This window comes from Mycteria americana, chromosome Z, assembly GCF_035582795.1.
Source record: "Mycteria americana isolate JAX WOST 10 ecotype Jacksonville Zoo and Gardens chromosome Z, USCA_MyAme_1.0, whole genome shotgun sequence".
Classification (NCBI taxonomy): domain Eukaryota; kingdom Metazoa; phylum Chordata; class Aves; order Ciconiiformes; family Ciconiidae; genus Mycteria; species Mycteria americana.
Window position 1 is genome coordinate 3771357 of NC_134396.1, and position 14948 is coordinate 3786304.

General features: G+C 44.1%; 2 protein-coding genes across 2 annotated transcripts in view; one reads left to right on the plus strand and one right to left on the minus strand.

Annotated features, from left to right (window-relative positions):
* Positions 1-14948, minus strand: part of PIGO (phosphatidylinositol glycan anchor biosynthesis class O) — a 500143-nt gene that overhangs the window by 111605 nt on the left and 373590 nt on the right. The gene's annotated exons all lie outside the window — the stretch shown is intronic.
* The window catches only part of UNC13B (unc-13 homolog B), a 221834-nt gene that overhangs the window by 26258 nt on the left and 180628 nt on the right, over positions 1-14948 (plus strand). The window contains exons 2-5 of the mRNA XM_075488247.1: positions 1772-1801; positions 3933-4032; positions 9543-9660; positions 10756-10879. Of these exons, the coding sequence (XP_075344362.1) occupies positions 1772-1801; positions 3933-4032; positions 9543-9660; positions 10756-10879 (372 nt within the window). The remainder of the gene's footprint in view (positions 1-1771; positions 1802-3932; positions 4033-9542; positions 9661-10755; positions 10880-14948) is intronic.

Below are 14948 nucleotides of genomic sequence, written 5' to 3' on the forward strand. Positions count from 1 at the left end.
TGTCTCTTAGTTTGCATATCGCTTGCTGCAGAGACAGTGCCTCGTCTCTGTGTCTAGGAACCATTGGCTCAGTCTGGCTGCTTTTTTGACAAATAATACCAAATTTCCATACTGGGGTTGCCTCCACTTCCCTGCTAATAGCAGTGGAGCTTGTTAGGAACAGAGGCACCAGCTGAAGCTTACTGTGCATCCCCTGCCCTCTTTCTCCTTTTTTCATTTCCTCAAGCACATGCGCTTGTTTCTTTGTCTCCTGCATCTTGCAAAGGGAGGGGAGAGGGGAGGATCAGAGATAAGCTGGTGTCTGCCCACTCCAGGGCAGTATTTCATGAAATGCCTGCTTTTGTGTTGTATCCAAAGGCTCTTAGAAAGTGGGTGGATTGCCCTGCCTGTTTCTCAGTGGTTAAACAGGCTGATTGATTTGGAGATTAAAAAGGAATCTGCATCTTCAGTCGGCAGGAACACTGGCCCCCACCATTGTATGTTTTTCTTGCACCATTAGGTTTAGCATCAGGAATGCTTCAGGCCCTGAACCTGGGAAAAAATGAACGTATTTATTTTGGACCTAAAGACTCGTGGGCCTTGGTAGTCTAGGTAAAAGCTACAGCTCTTCTAACTTCTGTTTGAGATGCCTCTGCCTCGTACTATTCCTGGTACAGCATTTCTTTCATGTAAACATCTACCTGGACTGTAAATGCTTGCAAAGGAGAATTTCTCAAATAGCAAGGGTGTTCTCCAGCATCACACTCCATTGCAGCTCCGTGCATGTAACTGTATAAGGGCCATTATTTTATTTTATTTTATTTTTATTTTTTAATGTTCCTTTCTAGAACAGTTACCTTGGAAGTTAGACTCTGTGAGCCTTTAGTAAGTGTCGGGTGCTCTGTTTTCTGGAGGAAACTTCACTACACCAGTTTTTAAATTTCTTTGCTCTCAGGTGTATCTTGCTTCCTAGCTTGTTAAATATGTTTTCTTCTTAGTGTTGGTTTTCCACCGGGAAAACTAGCTGGAGCCTAGAGATGTCTTCTCACAGTGCTTACACTTAGAAATACCAGTGAGGATATGAGTTTGCAAAAGAGAAATGTAAACAAAATTTGTTTTGTTTACCCCTAGGTAGACATGAATCTTCTCCATCCAGTGAGATAAGAGCCAGTGCTGTTTTATGTTCTAACCATTGTTTTTGATAAATACTATCCTGGAATTAAATTAACAGAGGAGTGCTCTGAAAAGTGACATTTGAGTTTAGACTGCTGCTTGTTTGGCATAGTGGGTTAATTTGATTTACAGATGTCGTACTATAGAGCTTCTATTCAGGCTTGATTATTTTCAAGTTGTGGTTGAAAGTCTGCTCTGCACTGTTGAGGAGAGATTCTTTGTTTTTAAAGAAAAGTTTGTTTCTTCTAGAGTGTCTGTAACTTCGTAAGTGAGGTGGTATGATATGACATATTGCTAAACAGCAGTAACTTCTGGTTGCAAAGGACTAGTTTTGAAATGGCTTTGCATTAGCCATATCACACCACTTTCCAAACATTAATCCTGTGATTATTTTTTAAATGCATCGATTTAGAGAGGTGAGATGGGGTACAGAATAGGTTTTGTCTCCAGATCTGTTAAACTGTTAAAATGAGTGAGGATTTCCAGCCTCTCTACTCTGGGGGATGTTGTCCAATTAATGCGATGCCCAGTGAGCTCTGACTCAAATGAAACTGTAGCAGCACAAAATCACTAACAGCCTCTTTTTTTTTTTTTTTCTTTTCCTCTCTTCTCTTTACAGTAAAAAAAGCTAAACTCCAAGGACCACCAGGTAAGCCATGCTCTACCATTTGTTTGCAGCAATGGTGACACCTGCTCTCGCACTCCTGCTCATGCTGCTCCCTCCAGTTTTCATCTACCTCCTCTCTGCTCCTCCGTGTTCACCTTAGGAGTGACAAAAGCTACCCCGAGAGTCCAGGCAGACAGAGTTAGTATAAAGCTTGAGGATGTGACCTGGTGTCACAGTGCTGAGAAACCTCTACCTGCTCACCTCACCTGAACAGGTGATGGATGAGGAAAGATGTTCCTTTACTGTCACCAATTCCCACCCCACCCTGCTCTTCCCTCTCATCCTTCCTCTTTCCCTGTTAAAAACAGGATCTGAAAATGTCCACTGAGCAGAAGTGGTGTGTGCCTGTCTGGATTCAGTGCCTCCTTGATCCTGATCGGGGTTGCTGGATGGTACCGCAGAAATGATTCATTCTCTTATGTGGCAGTCCATAATGGCTGTGCTTGGGATTGAAATCCTGTCCGCCAGGTTTTGTGTCTGCATAATAAAATAAAAACAGAGAGCTGGTGACACCCAGAATTTAGTGTCTAGGCAACTATTCCACTGTGGTTCAGTAGCTAGCAGGGTGATTTACCCTTAACAGGTAAATACATTTATTGAATGAAATTTGATGTACAGTTTACAAAAGAATAAGCAGTTTGCTTCTGGAATAACACCTATTCAGGTGTTTAGATCCAAATCAATTGCACAGCTGTATTCATGACTTATTTGTTCATCTTTATTCTCTTGATATAGCTATCCTCAGTTATAGCTGAAAGCTTCCCAGACCTCCTTGTCCATACTCCATGTCAGATCAAGATCTGTGTCTGCACCAACCTTGAATTTCAGGGAAGGAAAGCTGAGTGCCCAGATTGGAAGGGAGACTATGTGTATTTTATCCTTTCTCTAATCAAGAAGCCTGCTCACAGTGGCAAAATATTTGTCCTGTAGTCTAGATTTAACTCCACTGAAGCATATGGTTTCACTTACAAGCCCAGTGTCCCAGGAGGATGCAAGTGGTGTAGCTAGGTATGAGGGAATCTGACTTCTAGTGACTCCCACTTCTTCCTGAGCTTCTGGATCATGTAGTTTCCCTTTCCTCCCTTTCTGTTAGGATATTTGAAGCTAGGTGCTGGGACATGCTATAGTAGCCCACAGCAATGATGCATGTCAATTTTGGCAGTATTAAAATGGACTGTGATCTAACTTACGCTGGGAATGGATGTAGCGTAACATTGAAGTGTTAAAATACGTACACTGCTTTCTAGCTACACAGCATATGTCTTGTTCCAGGCTTGATGAAACTGATAGATAGGTCTGAGGTGGTAACTCCCCTTAAAAGGGAGTTTGTTCATTCTCAGATGGTGATATTCAAACTTCGTATGTGTCTGTGCTTGACTGCTTTTGGTTTTATTAGCAAAGAGATAGCAGCAACTAGGAAAAAAATTGTTCCAGGCTTTTTCTTCAGATTTAAAATGAAAGGAAAACATCGAAGCAAAGCCTGTCTTATCAAAATGTCAGTGTAATGTGGTTCTTCTAGGTCAGCTGGTTTAAGCAATACAGATAAGTTTTAGCACATTTAGCATAAATCACTGTATTTTCCTTCTGCCCCTGACTGGTCTATAAAGTTCTTTGTGGACTCATGGATGGAAAACCAGGTTGGAACTAGGAGAGCAGTTGGATCAGAAGAGATGATATGATCAGCCCAACTGCTTCTTGTTTGTATGTTTTGTTTGTTTGCAAGTTTGTGTTTTGCTCTGCATAGTCTGCATGATGGGCCCTATTCCTTCAGACTGTCTCTTCTTCCTCTCAACTGCATTTCAGTAAGCGGTATCTTACACACAGAGTGTCTGTGTTCAGGATTTTACACTCTTTCTTTGCCCCTGACTTACTGCAAGTGCTTAGTGGCCTGTTTTTGTTTGTGCATGAATTTCTAAAAAACTGATTGAAAATTTGATGGCAGGTGAAAAACATCTTGAACATTTGGCTCCTTAACCCAGTGATATCTTCCCACATGGGCTTTTCGTTTTGGGTCCCCCTGGGATGCAGTGTATGGACCAAAAACCTTGAAATGTTGTGCTTATGTGATGAAAGGTATACTGAAGGAGGTAACTTTTTGCCTCTCATTCCCTAGATAAATTCAATACGTATGTGACCCTGAAAGTGCAAAATGTGAAGAGCACGACGGTAGCTGTGCGAGGTGACCAACCCTGCTGGGAACAGGACTTCATGTTGTAAGTACAGTGTGGCGCAGCGATGAGGTGCTTGTGGTTGAGTCCTTCCACAGCACTGACGTTTATATGGAGCTGCTATTGTGTTGTATAAATTGCAGTACTTAAGTAGGTAAAATGCATAAGCCTGGTGACAACCTAAATCATTTGCTTTTTTGTTGTACACGCTGACCTGTGCTGAAGGAGATGTGTGTTGGAAGATTGTCTCTGCTGGTGCCATGGACTGGCTGGAGTAGCCTGTGTCCTTTAATAGTACCAGGTTGCCTGGATTTCTGTTCTTAGACCTGTGTGTCAGGGTGCAGCGAGGGCTGGCTGCTCCCACAGGGACAAGGAGCCAGAAGCAGGGTGTGGTAGGGTGGCTGGTAGGGCAGGGTCCTCTCCAGCCAGGGCCCAGTCCCACGGTACCTGAGCAGTGCAAGTGGGGCAGACCTAAGGATCAGGTCAGTGTCTGCCGAGAGGTCAGGTCATCAGACAAGTTAGAAGTAACAAGGCAGGCCCGAGGTCAAGCTAGGAGTGCAAGTTAGCAAGGCAGGCTCAGGATTGTGTCTGGTAACGATAATCAGGGTCAGACATAGTCCAGCAATTGCCAGTCAGGTCCATAGTGACAGAGCAAGTCTGAGGTTGAGCTGGGAAGTCAGTCTGTGGGTTGGGTCTGGATTCATGTGGTCCATGGCCAGGCATGGGCACAGCAGCAGCTAAGCTGGAGACAAGCATGCCGTGGCATGCGTGGGTTTGCGTGGCAAGGTTTTGGTAGCAGGGCAGCTACAGGGGTGGCTTCTGTGAGAAGCTGCTAGAAGCTTCCCCTATGTCTGATGGAGCCAATGCCAGACGGCTCCAAGATGAACCTGCCATTGGCCAAGGCCGAGCCCATCAGTGACAATGGTAGTGCCTCTGGGATAATGTATTTAAGAAGGGGAAAAAAACCCTGCTCAATAGCAATTGCAGCTGGAGAGAGGAGTGAGAATATGTGAGAAGAACAACTCTGCAGACACCAAGGTCAGTGAAGAAGGAGGGGAGGAGGTGTTCCAGGTGCTGGAGCAGAGATTCCCCTGCCGCAGGCTGTGCCCCTGCAGCCCATGGAGGTCCACGGTGGAGCAGATATCCACTGCAGCCCATGGAGGACCCCATGCTGGAGCAGGTGGATGCCCCAAGGAGGCTGTGACCCCGTGGGAAGCCCATGCTGGAGCAGGCTTCTGGCAGGACCTCTGGAGAGAGGAGCCCACGCTGGAGCAGGTTTGCTGGCAGGACTTGTGACCTCGTGGGGGACCCACGCTGGAGCAGTCTGTTCCTGAAGGACTGCACCCCGTGGAAGGGACCCACGCTGGAGCAGTCTGTGAAGAACTGCAGCCCGTGGGAAGGACCCACGTTGGAGATGTTCGTGGAGGACTGTCTCTGGTGGAAGGGACCCCACGCTGGAGCAGGGGAGGAGTGTGAAGAGTACTCCCCCTGAGGAGGACGGAGGGCAGAGACAACGTGTGATGAACTGACCACAACCCCCATTCCCCGTCCCCCTGCACTGCTGGGGGGAGGAGGTAGAGAATTCGGGAGTGAAGTTGAGCCTGGGAAGAAGGTGGGGGGAAGGTGTTTTTAAGATTTGGTTTTATTTCTCATTACCCTACTCTGATTTGATTGGTAATAAAATTAAACTAATTTCCCCAAGTCGAGTCTGTTTTGCCTGTGACAGTAATTGGTGAGTGATCTCTCCCTGTCCTTATCTAGACCCACGAACCTTTCATTACATTTTCTATGCTCTGTCCAGCTGAGGAGGGGAGTGTGATAGAGCAGCTTGGTGGGCACCTGGAGTCCAGCCAGGGTCAACCCACCGCAGACGCCTACAACATAGCTTAGGTAAGGACTGAAGGCCTGTAGCTGAGCTTAAATGGAGCTCCCGGGCCATAGGAAGAAGGTGTGGGTGGAGGCCACTGGTGAGGCTCGTCAGGGCAATTAAGGGCTGTTGTTAGTGCATTCAGGGCCTCGACATGGTGATCCTGGTTAGCTCAGTGTGGGAGTTGGTCTTGTGTGTTGATGTTTTCTGCCATTGGCCTGGTGCCCATGAATGTGTTTTCCAGCTCCCCTACTGCAGCTTGAGGGGCTGCCAGTCCCTGCCATGAGCAGCAGAACCAGTTCCAGCTCTCTCAGGGTTTCTGGTGCAGTTGGCACCTCTGATTTGCTCTTGTCCTCATAGGCCTGACATGTAGCCAGTATCATTTAGAATGGTGTTTTTATTGCTGGTGGATGAATGACTCATTGATATATTGCATCTGCTTCTGTTTCTATAGCTTTCTAAGACAAAGTGAACTAAATTTACTAAACCTGGACTCCAGATGCTTTTATCTGAACTTGCCATGGACAATGCTATTAGGGGGAATGATGCTGTGCTCATCTTGTGGAGTCAAAGCTAGTGCTGCTGTTTTTGACTGGGTCTGAAGTGTTTGCATTCTATCTGTAGCAAGAGACCCACATGAGATTTTGTGAGTATGTTTCCCAATCCAGCAGGGGTTGGTTCTCCTCTGCCAAAAGTGGAAAGCTTTTGCCTCTGGTCGAGGAGTTCACCTGAGTCCATACAGTGCTGCCATCATAGCTGCTTTTGGAGCAGCACATGAGGTGTGTGCTTCTGCGCAGAGGTTCTGGAGCCTATCCTTTGGCATCTGGTGAAACATGTGTGCTTCTGAACACCACTATCTTCTCAGCTGTGCAGTACCTGGTCAGACAGAGGCTGTGGCTATTGCTGACGTAAACCATGCAGGACTGGGGTAAGGTTGAGGCAGGGAATTGTACCTGTCTGCCAAATCACGTGCCCATACCCAAACTATTAACTCATTCTTCCTGTGATTTGTGTTTAACCTGTGGGCAGGAACTAGCTTTAAACATGGCCAGCTACAGAGGAGGCTGCTCACCAGTGATTTAAGAATGGTACTTCTTTGTGTTGGATGACAGCCCTCACGGTTGCTCCTCCTCCTTCCCCTCAAACAGCTCCTGGAACTGCTCTCTGATATCAGCTGGGAGCGTAGCTAGCATGCTATAAGGTCACTGTGCTGCTCCATAATTAGTTGCTAGGGGATATGAAAGCAGAATATTAGCTAATAGCCAAGCAACAGCACAGTTGTTCTGATGTTTCTTTATAACAAAAATATTACACGTGGCAGGGAACGTGTTTTGCATGATCCTGTGTACACTGAGTTATCCCAGGAGAAATAACACTGATATTCCAATACTACTATTCAGTGGTTTGCTCTTTTTCTTTCTGAAGTTGGAAACGGCTTTTGAACACAGTAGTTTTTCCCTGAGGGAAGGATGCTTTTACTGTCTGTGTTTGTGTTTACCTTTTTTATGAGGCATAGTAGAAGAAAAGACTGCAAGGAAGAAAAAGCTTTCTAGCTGTGTTTGTTGTTTTTGCTTCCAAACTCCTTGAGAGACATAACACTTAAGAATTTGGGGCTCTGGGGATGTTTGAGATTTGCTTATTTACCAGACCAGTAAAGCACTTCAGTGTCTTTTTTGAGGACTTTTTCTAATTTTGAAGCAGCTTTAAAAGGACTGCATATTTGCAGCAAGCACATCTTGAGTGAAAGTGCAAACTGATGTTTAGAACATGATGATTAAATCGGTGTGGAAGTTGTTAGAAATGTCTTTCATTTAAATTCCATGTGCATGTGGAAAGGGAGGGACACCAAATTCCAGTCTCAGCTCTTTTGTTCTTTGAAGCTATTCTGCATCTAACCAGAAGGTGGAGAAAGGGAGACACAAAGGCAATCAAAGCCACTGTACTGAAAATCTTTTTTTTTTTTATTCTTATCTGGTGACCTGTGCTGTGGAGTTCTGTACAGAAGTGCGTTGGGTGTCTTATGATCAATGTTTTGCTCTGTAAATGTATGTTGAAGCAAAGAACGTGGTTTTACAGTGTGCCTGAAAATACAGTTTTTCTTCTTTCCCTTCCCAGCCTCACACTAGTTCAGCCAGCAGAAAATCAGTCGTTTCTGTTGTTATTGCAAGTTTGTGCAATCAGATAAGTATCATCTTCCAAGAGGCGAGCAGTGGGAGGGCAGAGCAGTGGTGGTGCAGGTGGCTAGTTGTTAGCTTGGCTGTTTTGAGTAGGCATATCCAAACAGAGGGAGCTGGACACTCGATTTCAGGATGCTAGCAGTAAACTCATAATAAGCCTGTGTAATAGCTTGATTTTGAACTATGTAGACTGAGTCAGCCAAGTACTGGACGCTCCTGACCTCAATTCCTGTGTCCTTAAACAAGAACAGAAGCACTTGGGTTTAAAATAGATATTAATGTCCTTTGCTGTAGCTGTAGGGTTTGTCTTGAACCTTTTAGATACAATATTCTCTTTTAAAGTTGTAAGAAGTCTCTGGGGCAAAACTCAAATAGACGCTGGGATTTGCAGCAGTTCTTTTTCTTGGCCATGATGGCAGTCTATAGAAATTAGCAACTAACGTGCGTTTAAATTCCCTTGATAAATTTAATGTGCATAGATTTGGACAGAAGGACAGTGGGCAGCGGCACTGCGTGTCCAAGATACCTACTTTTGAGGATTAGCAGTTACACTAGGGGAAAGTCCTGAGCTCAAAGAAATAGGAACAATAGCCTTTCTTCATGGTAAGTGTGAGACAGTTGTGTATCAGCAGAGAGCTCAGGATTCTTCTCTACCTCGTTGTTTTGACCAGCATTCAGGCTGTGCGTGTGTTACGCTGTTCTTAAGTTACGCTGTTCTTAAGTAGGCATGTTAAAACCAGCATGGAAGAGAGAGGCATAAATGCTATGAAGCATTGGGAAGAAGCAAATTTGGGATGCATCCTTTCCTTACTGAGAGTGAAGATGTTCATGAAAACCTTCAGATAAGGATTTCCAAGAACTTGGCACTTGGTGGTCGTGTGGCTGTATTGCTGCTTGCTGCCAGAGATTCACATGGCTCAAAGCCTTGCAGTGTCACGCAGGGAAAGAAGCTAGCGCTGGAGCAGAAGTGGTGCAACGCAGCCCTGAGCAATAGGTAGTGCTGCTGATGCAGCTATGCTGGGTTTGGGACTGTTACTTTTGGCGTGTGATAGCTCCACTCACAGATAAGTATTGGCATGTTTGGACCTGCCAGAGTATGCTTGTGTCGCTGTGCTGCCAAGGGAAAGGAGACGCCTACTTTGTTAGAAGTGGGGTGCCTGATGACAAAGAACAGCTCGCCTCTAGGCTTTGGCCCAAGATACCCTTCCTCCTCCTGTGTACATAGCTGCTGAGATGAGTTCCCAATTGTCAGTCCATGCATGAGATAGTACAGGGTTTTAGTTTGCAATGTTTGTGTAGTTAGTATTAAACTGTGAGAAATCAGTCGTTAGAAACTAGTGTTCCTGTGACTGAGCCGCCTCAACCACACGCTTCCAGAAGCTCTCTGTATCTTGACACAGCTCTGTGGAAAGAGTTCACTGGTATAATCACGGTGGTAATGCAGAACCTAGAGCAGAGTTAGACTGTATTCTGCTTTTTCCTCACCTATGCTGCCTTTTCTTTTCTTGCAGTGAGATCAGTCGGCTGGACCTGGGCCTAATTGTTGAAGTATGGAACAAAGGACTGATCTGGGACACCTTGGTTGGGACTGTGTGGATTGCTCTGAAGGCCATTCGCCAATCTGATGAGGTTAGGCTGACACAGAAGCTTTACTTTGAAAGCTCCAATGTTGATAGTTAATGTGTTACAAATCTAGCCTGGTGCAGCCCAGGACTGTGCTCCTCAGCAAAACTTCCACTTGCAAAGCCAAGAAGGCTAGGTGGGGGAAGAGGGCTGTCAACATCACACTGGGGTTTTTTTGGGTTTTGTTTGTTTGTTTTGTTTTGGGGGTTTTTTGTTTGTTTGGGGGGTTTTTTTTGTGTGTGGGTTTGTTTTTTTCGTTTTTTTTTAAGGATGCTGCCAACAGTGAGGCCAAATAAGGCCAGGTTTCTCTGGTCTTATTTCACTCACATGGACTCGGAAAACAGGGCTTAATCTGTTAAGGAACGCATATAGTTGACAAGTGTCTGGAGTCTTAAGGACTGACTCCTTAGTCTGATGCTCAAATTTCTGTAAGTTCCTGCTAAAGGCAGAGGGTGCCCTGATAACAGACAATCTGACCTTTAAGGTAGGCCCACAGCATGTCTACATCATCTTGTTAAAGTTTCTGGTTGCAGTGTTAGAGGGTGTCTAATAGTGCTAATATGAATTGAAAAACGTAGGAAATGGGATGTGCCAATACCTTTAACTGCGCTAACTACTGAATTTGGTGATTCTTGCAGCTAAGCAGGACATGTTTGTTTCTTTACCTGAAATTTCAGGGCAATTATTTAAAAGATGATCGGATTTGAGCAGGGAGAGAGAGCTTATTTCCTTTCATTTTCCATGAAAAGAAAAGCGTTGGGATGTCCAGCAGTGTGGCCATAAGGTGTAGCCGGTGCTCAGTTCCTCTGGCTGTCCAGACACTCGGTGTCTGCCTTTGTGGACTTACCTTTGCAGTTCCACTGAGAAGGCAGTAGCTCTTCAAGGAGGTGTTTGCTGCTTGTCTTGGTAAAGGCCTTTGAGATTTGGAAGAAAAGCTGCCAGCATGTGCTGAATGGATGTCATTTGATGTTAAAATCAGGTACCAGGTCTTGATAATACTGTAAGGCTCTTCCTGGAGTCTTTTATCTTAGCAAATGTGTGAGAGTTGCTGCATAAGGACCTGCCAGACTTGAAGCTTTACCTGTGGCTTGTGATTCACAGGAAGGTCCTGGGGAGTGGTCTACGCTGGAGGCAGAAGTTGTAATGAAACATGATGAAATCTGTGGAACCAAAAACCCAACTCCTCATAAAATTTTGCTGGACACAAGATTCGAATTACCTTTTGGTGAGTGCATTGAAATGACTTACTCAGGGCACTGACAGTGGAGAGAAAGTGTTTGGGAGCAACTTGAGTTTTATAATCAAGTTGTGCTTGTTCACAGTTCAGCCAAAATAGTTCAGTGCAAATTAAATCGCTGGTGTTCATTTCTTGTTTGGCTTCTTTCTAACAAGATCAGAATAAATAAGGAAGATTTGGTGGTCTCATAGTGCCGGAATGTTTAGACTAGCAGCAGTTTAAGAAACTACTCATACTATTTCAGGATTGTGCAGTCAGACATTTTGTTCCTGAGCAGAGAACGTTCACTTCTTTGTATCTAGACAAATTTGGCTCTAGAAGAGGTCAAGTGTGTTGTTAGAGCTGTTTTGTGGTAGGTGCACTTAAATCCTGTTAGAAGCGTGCAGTTCGGTTAGTGAAACATTAATGCTCACTGCTCCTGAACATTATCATTAGCAGAGCATATAAATAACTTGGTGTTATAAGAACAACTGCCTTTCTGGCAATTACTTGTGGTTGAAAAGTACAGAATGTGGAAAAGTAGCTAATTGAAGCAAACCCATCTCAAGTAAAGTTGTGTGTGACTTTTTTATTTTATTTAAATCCAAAAAAAAAAAACCCAAAACAAACAAACAAGCCCGCAAAGGAAGGGCTTAATCAGAATGCATCCAAGGCTTACATAGCTTCTCTTTCCAGCTCTTAGCTGGCTCTTGGGACGAAGAACAAAGATGATGTTTTTGGGGCTCGTGGTATTCTTTTTTTTTCTGTGGTGGGCATTTAAGTGCTTTAAAGTTGTCTGTCGTTGCAAGGCTCATCTCTCCTCCTCTGCCTGTTGCTTTTTTTTGCAGCTGAGCCCCTGGCAATGTGAGCAATTTGCATCATGCTCTAAGCACTGATGGAGCATTTGTGCACCCACTGGCATTTGGCCAGCAGCTGTCAGGATTGGCCATCTGTTGTGGAAAAAAGTTAGGTCATCTATCAGTCTCATACTACCCTTCCTGGTGCAAGGGAGGATGCGGGCTTTGGCCCTGCAGCACTAAAATCAATATAAATTGTATCTTGTGCTCTGGGAGCTAAGCTGGGTGTTCTGTTTTGAGTGCGCAATTGGCTGGATGGTGCAATTCAGGGTGGGCGCAGTGTTTTATAGATTTAATAGGCACTGCTCTTTAACTACAGTCCAGTTTGTAAAGGGGAAAAGGTATCTGACATCTCAGCTGTCTTGATAACAAAGCTGTCTAACGTTGGTCTGGAGCCATCCTTCTTCCTCATGAAAATGTCCTGTTGATTCACTGCTGTCACCCTGTCAGTGGGAAGTTTATTACTGAAATTGCTTGCTATATAAGAAGAGGAACAACTCACTTGATTTCCTTGTGAGGTGAAACATTGCTTATTTGGAGAAAGTGTTTAGGCTTCTGGGATGGAGAGAACACAGCACATGTAGCTGAAGGCAAGGCTTGTAGCCGCTACCTTCTCATCTAAGTTCATTCTGACAGTTCCTTGTAAACTGTCTCTGATTTAAAATAAAATGAAGTTCTGATCTCTCCCTGTGTATTCAGAGAGTATCCAAAAGAGAATTTGCTTTCTTCTGCAATTCATGTTTTGGACTGCATTACATTTTGTGAAAAAAAATTTTTTTTTTCAAGTATAGGAAAACAGACTCCCTGTAAACCATTATGTGTTACAGCATCTGGATTTAAAAAATAAAAAATATGTGAGGTAACAGTATGTTTTCTCCCTACTATTATACTCAAAACACAGGCCTCTTTGTTTGTTTTGGGTTTTTTAAACTACTATTTTAAATGTATGATGTTCTGTAGAACATAGTATTCTGAGAAGTAAAGTTTCATGCAGAAAACGGAAAACATTAAGTTTAATAACAAGCTTTTTGTGACTCTTCTGTTTTTAGCACAATTGATCCTTTAAAGCACATCTATTACTTATTCCTTTGCTTACAATACCAAATACTGAAATAACAGGAACTCCACACTGCTGTATTGAAGGGTTTTTGTTTTAGAGTGTGAAAAGTTGTCTGCCTGTCCAGTGTTTCGTAACGTACAGGAAAAATGGGCACGTCAGTTACCTCTTTCAAGGATTCTGCTGCTCTTCACTTGAAGAGTGCTGCAGTTTCTCTTGGGTCTTCTCCATTTTCAGTCTGTCCTGCCATGGCAAGGTCAGAAGCCGGTTGAAAAGCTGTAGGCACCAAGAGTGTGGGATATTCCTCTAGAAGATAGCATCTACCCATATCACCTTGTCCAGTGGTGCTTCCTTTCACACCATGACTGAACATCTCCTGCCATCGCCTCTAGGATAGAGAAGGACCCTGCAAGATGGATTAGGCTCTGTCTCCCTGCTCTTGCAGTACTTGAGGCTTGGAGGGATGCATGGAGGTAGCTCAGTCAGCTCACAGCAGTGCCTCTGCATCTATCCTGATGGATTTGCAGGTCAGTTTTCCTCTAAGCGGAGGGTAGCAGTATGGACTCATAGTGCCCCACGTGTTAAGACTGTGTTGTCATATGAGCTGAGAACTGCTGCTTTAAACCTACACAGAGAACGAAATGGATCATTGATCTGCTGTGGAAGTTCTTAAGTCAGCAGCTCCGTTGCTGTAGAGGTAATGTTTTAATAGCAGCATGTTTGCAGTGACACTTAGGAATATTGTGTATCCCGTTTTGTTTCCCAGGTGAAGATCTCCTGGCTATTGTAGAGATACACAAGAACTGGAGTGATATGTGTGCTGCTTTCCAAGTCTGGTAAAATACAGCTGTCTGGGATAGCAGCTTTAACAAAATAACTCGTTCTTCTGTTTGGCTGTGTTTCTGTGCTTTTCCTATCACTTCTGGCTGCTCATTTTCACTTAGGTTAGATGATGCACATGGATGCCATACCCCAGGTTACTCAGTCTGTGTTTTTAAAATGTTTCATTGCATTTAGGTGGAGCTTGAGAAGTTTTTAAGGGATTGTAAGAGAGAATAAACTAATTTGAAAACCAGAAAAGCTGAAGTCCTTGGTGTAAAACATGATTGCCTATGCAAAGAGGTTTAGAAACTGGTTTGTTGTTTGCACTATATTTATCCCAGATTAGTTTGCTGCTTCCACCTGATATGGAAGCATACCAGGATTCTTCCACCGTGGTATGTCTTCTCCTGGTACTCTGGAGACTAGCAACAGCTAAAGCTGAAATAAATGCAGAACGTGTTGATGCTGCTCGTGGTAATAATACATGATGAAAGCAACTTAGACATTTTTAAATTTTGTTCTTCCTTTTTCATATGAAGTTGTTTTTAAGTGTTTACCAGACATGGAGTTGGGAAGCAATTTCCTAAGAGAGGCTAGTGAGAGTTGTAGTCTCTGCTCCTGATGATATAACCTTTCCTGAGGTCATCCAGGAGTTAAACATTGTTAACACACAGATTTCTAACGGGGCAAAGAACATCTATGGTGGCTGTGATATATCCTCCACGTGTCCCATTGCGTGTTCCAGGTGCAGCTCTTGTAGTTCAGTAGTGTTGTTAGTGTGACATTAGCTTGCGGTGTCCAGGGGAGAGAGTAGATCTCTGGGCCCTTCTGCAGTGAGCATCTGTGTGTGATGGACTGCAGTGCTGGGACCAGACTGTCATCTAACATTCTTTGCCAGCCCTATGTTCTTAAGTGTTCAATCTTGCAGAAGCAGAATGACTGAAAATCCTCTTCTATAAAAGTGCAGCAAAGCGTAAGCATTTGAAATGTGTTAGTGAGAGTTGATATTAACCCCTAGGGTGCAAAGCATTTTTATGCTTGGTAGTCTTTTAAAAATGGCAATAAACTGCCTTCTTGATGGGAGGAAGTGGTTGTTAGCGAAGACAGGCTGGAGCAGGTTTCTCCACTGATCATATCTGTTTCTTCTCAGGAACCAGACAGACATATCAAGGAAGGGAGACAGCTTTTCTTCTTGGTTGGTTTAGAAAATTTGCTGCTAGGGAGAAGACAGTCTTGCTATTGTTGTGTTGATGTGGTGAACATGTGCTGGCACAGACTTTCCAAGATGCTGCTTTTCAAGTGTAAAATTGTGCTGTTTAAAACAATTTTACTCTGTCCCCCT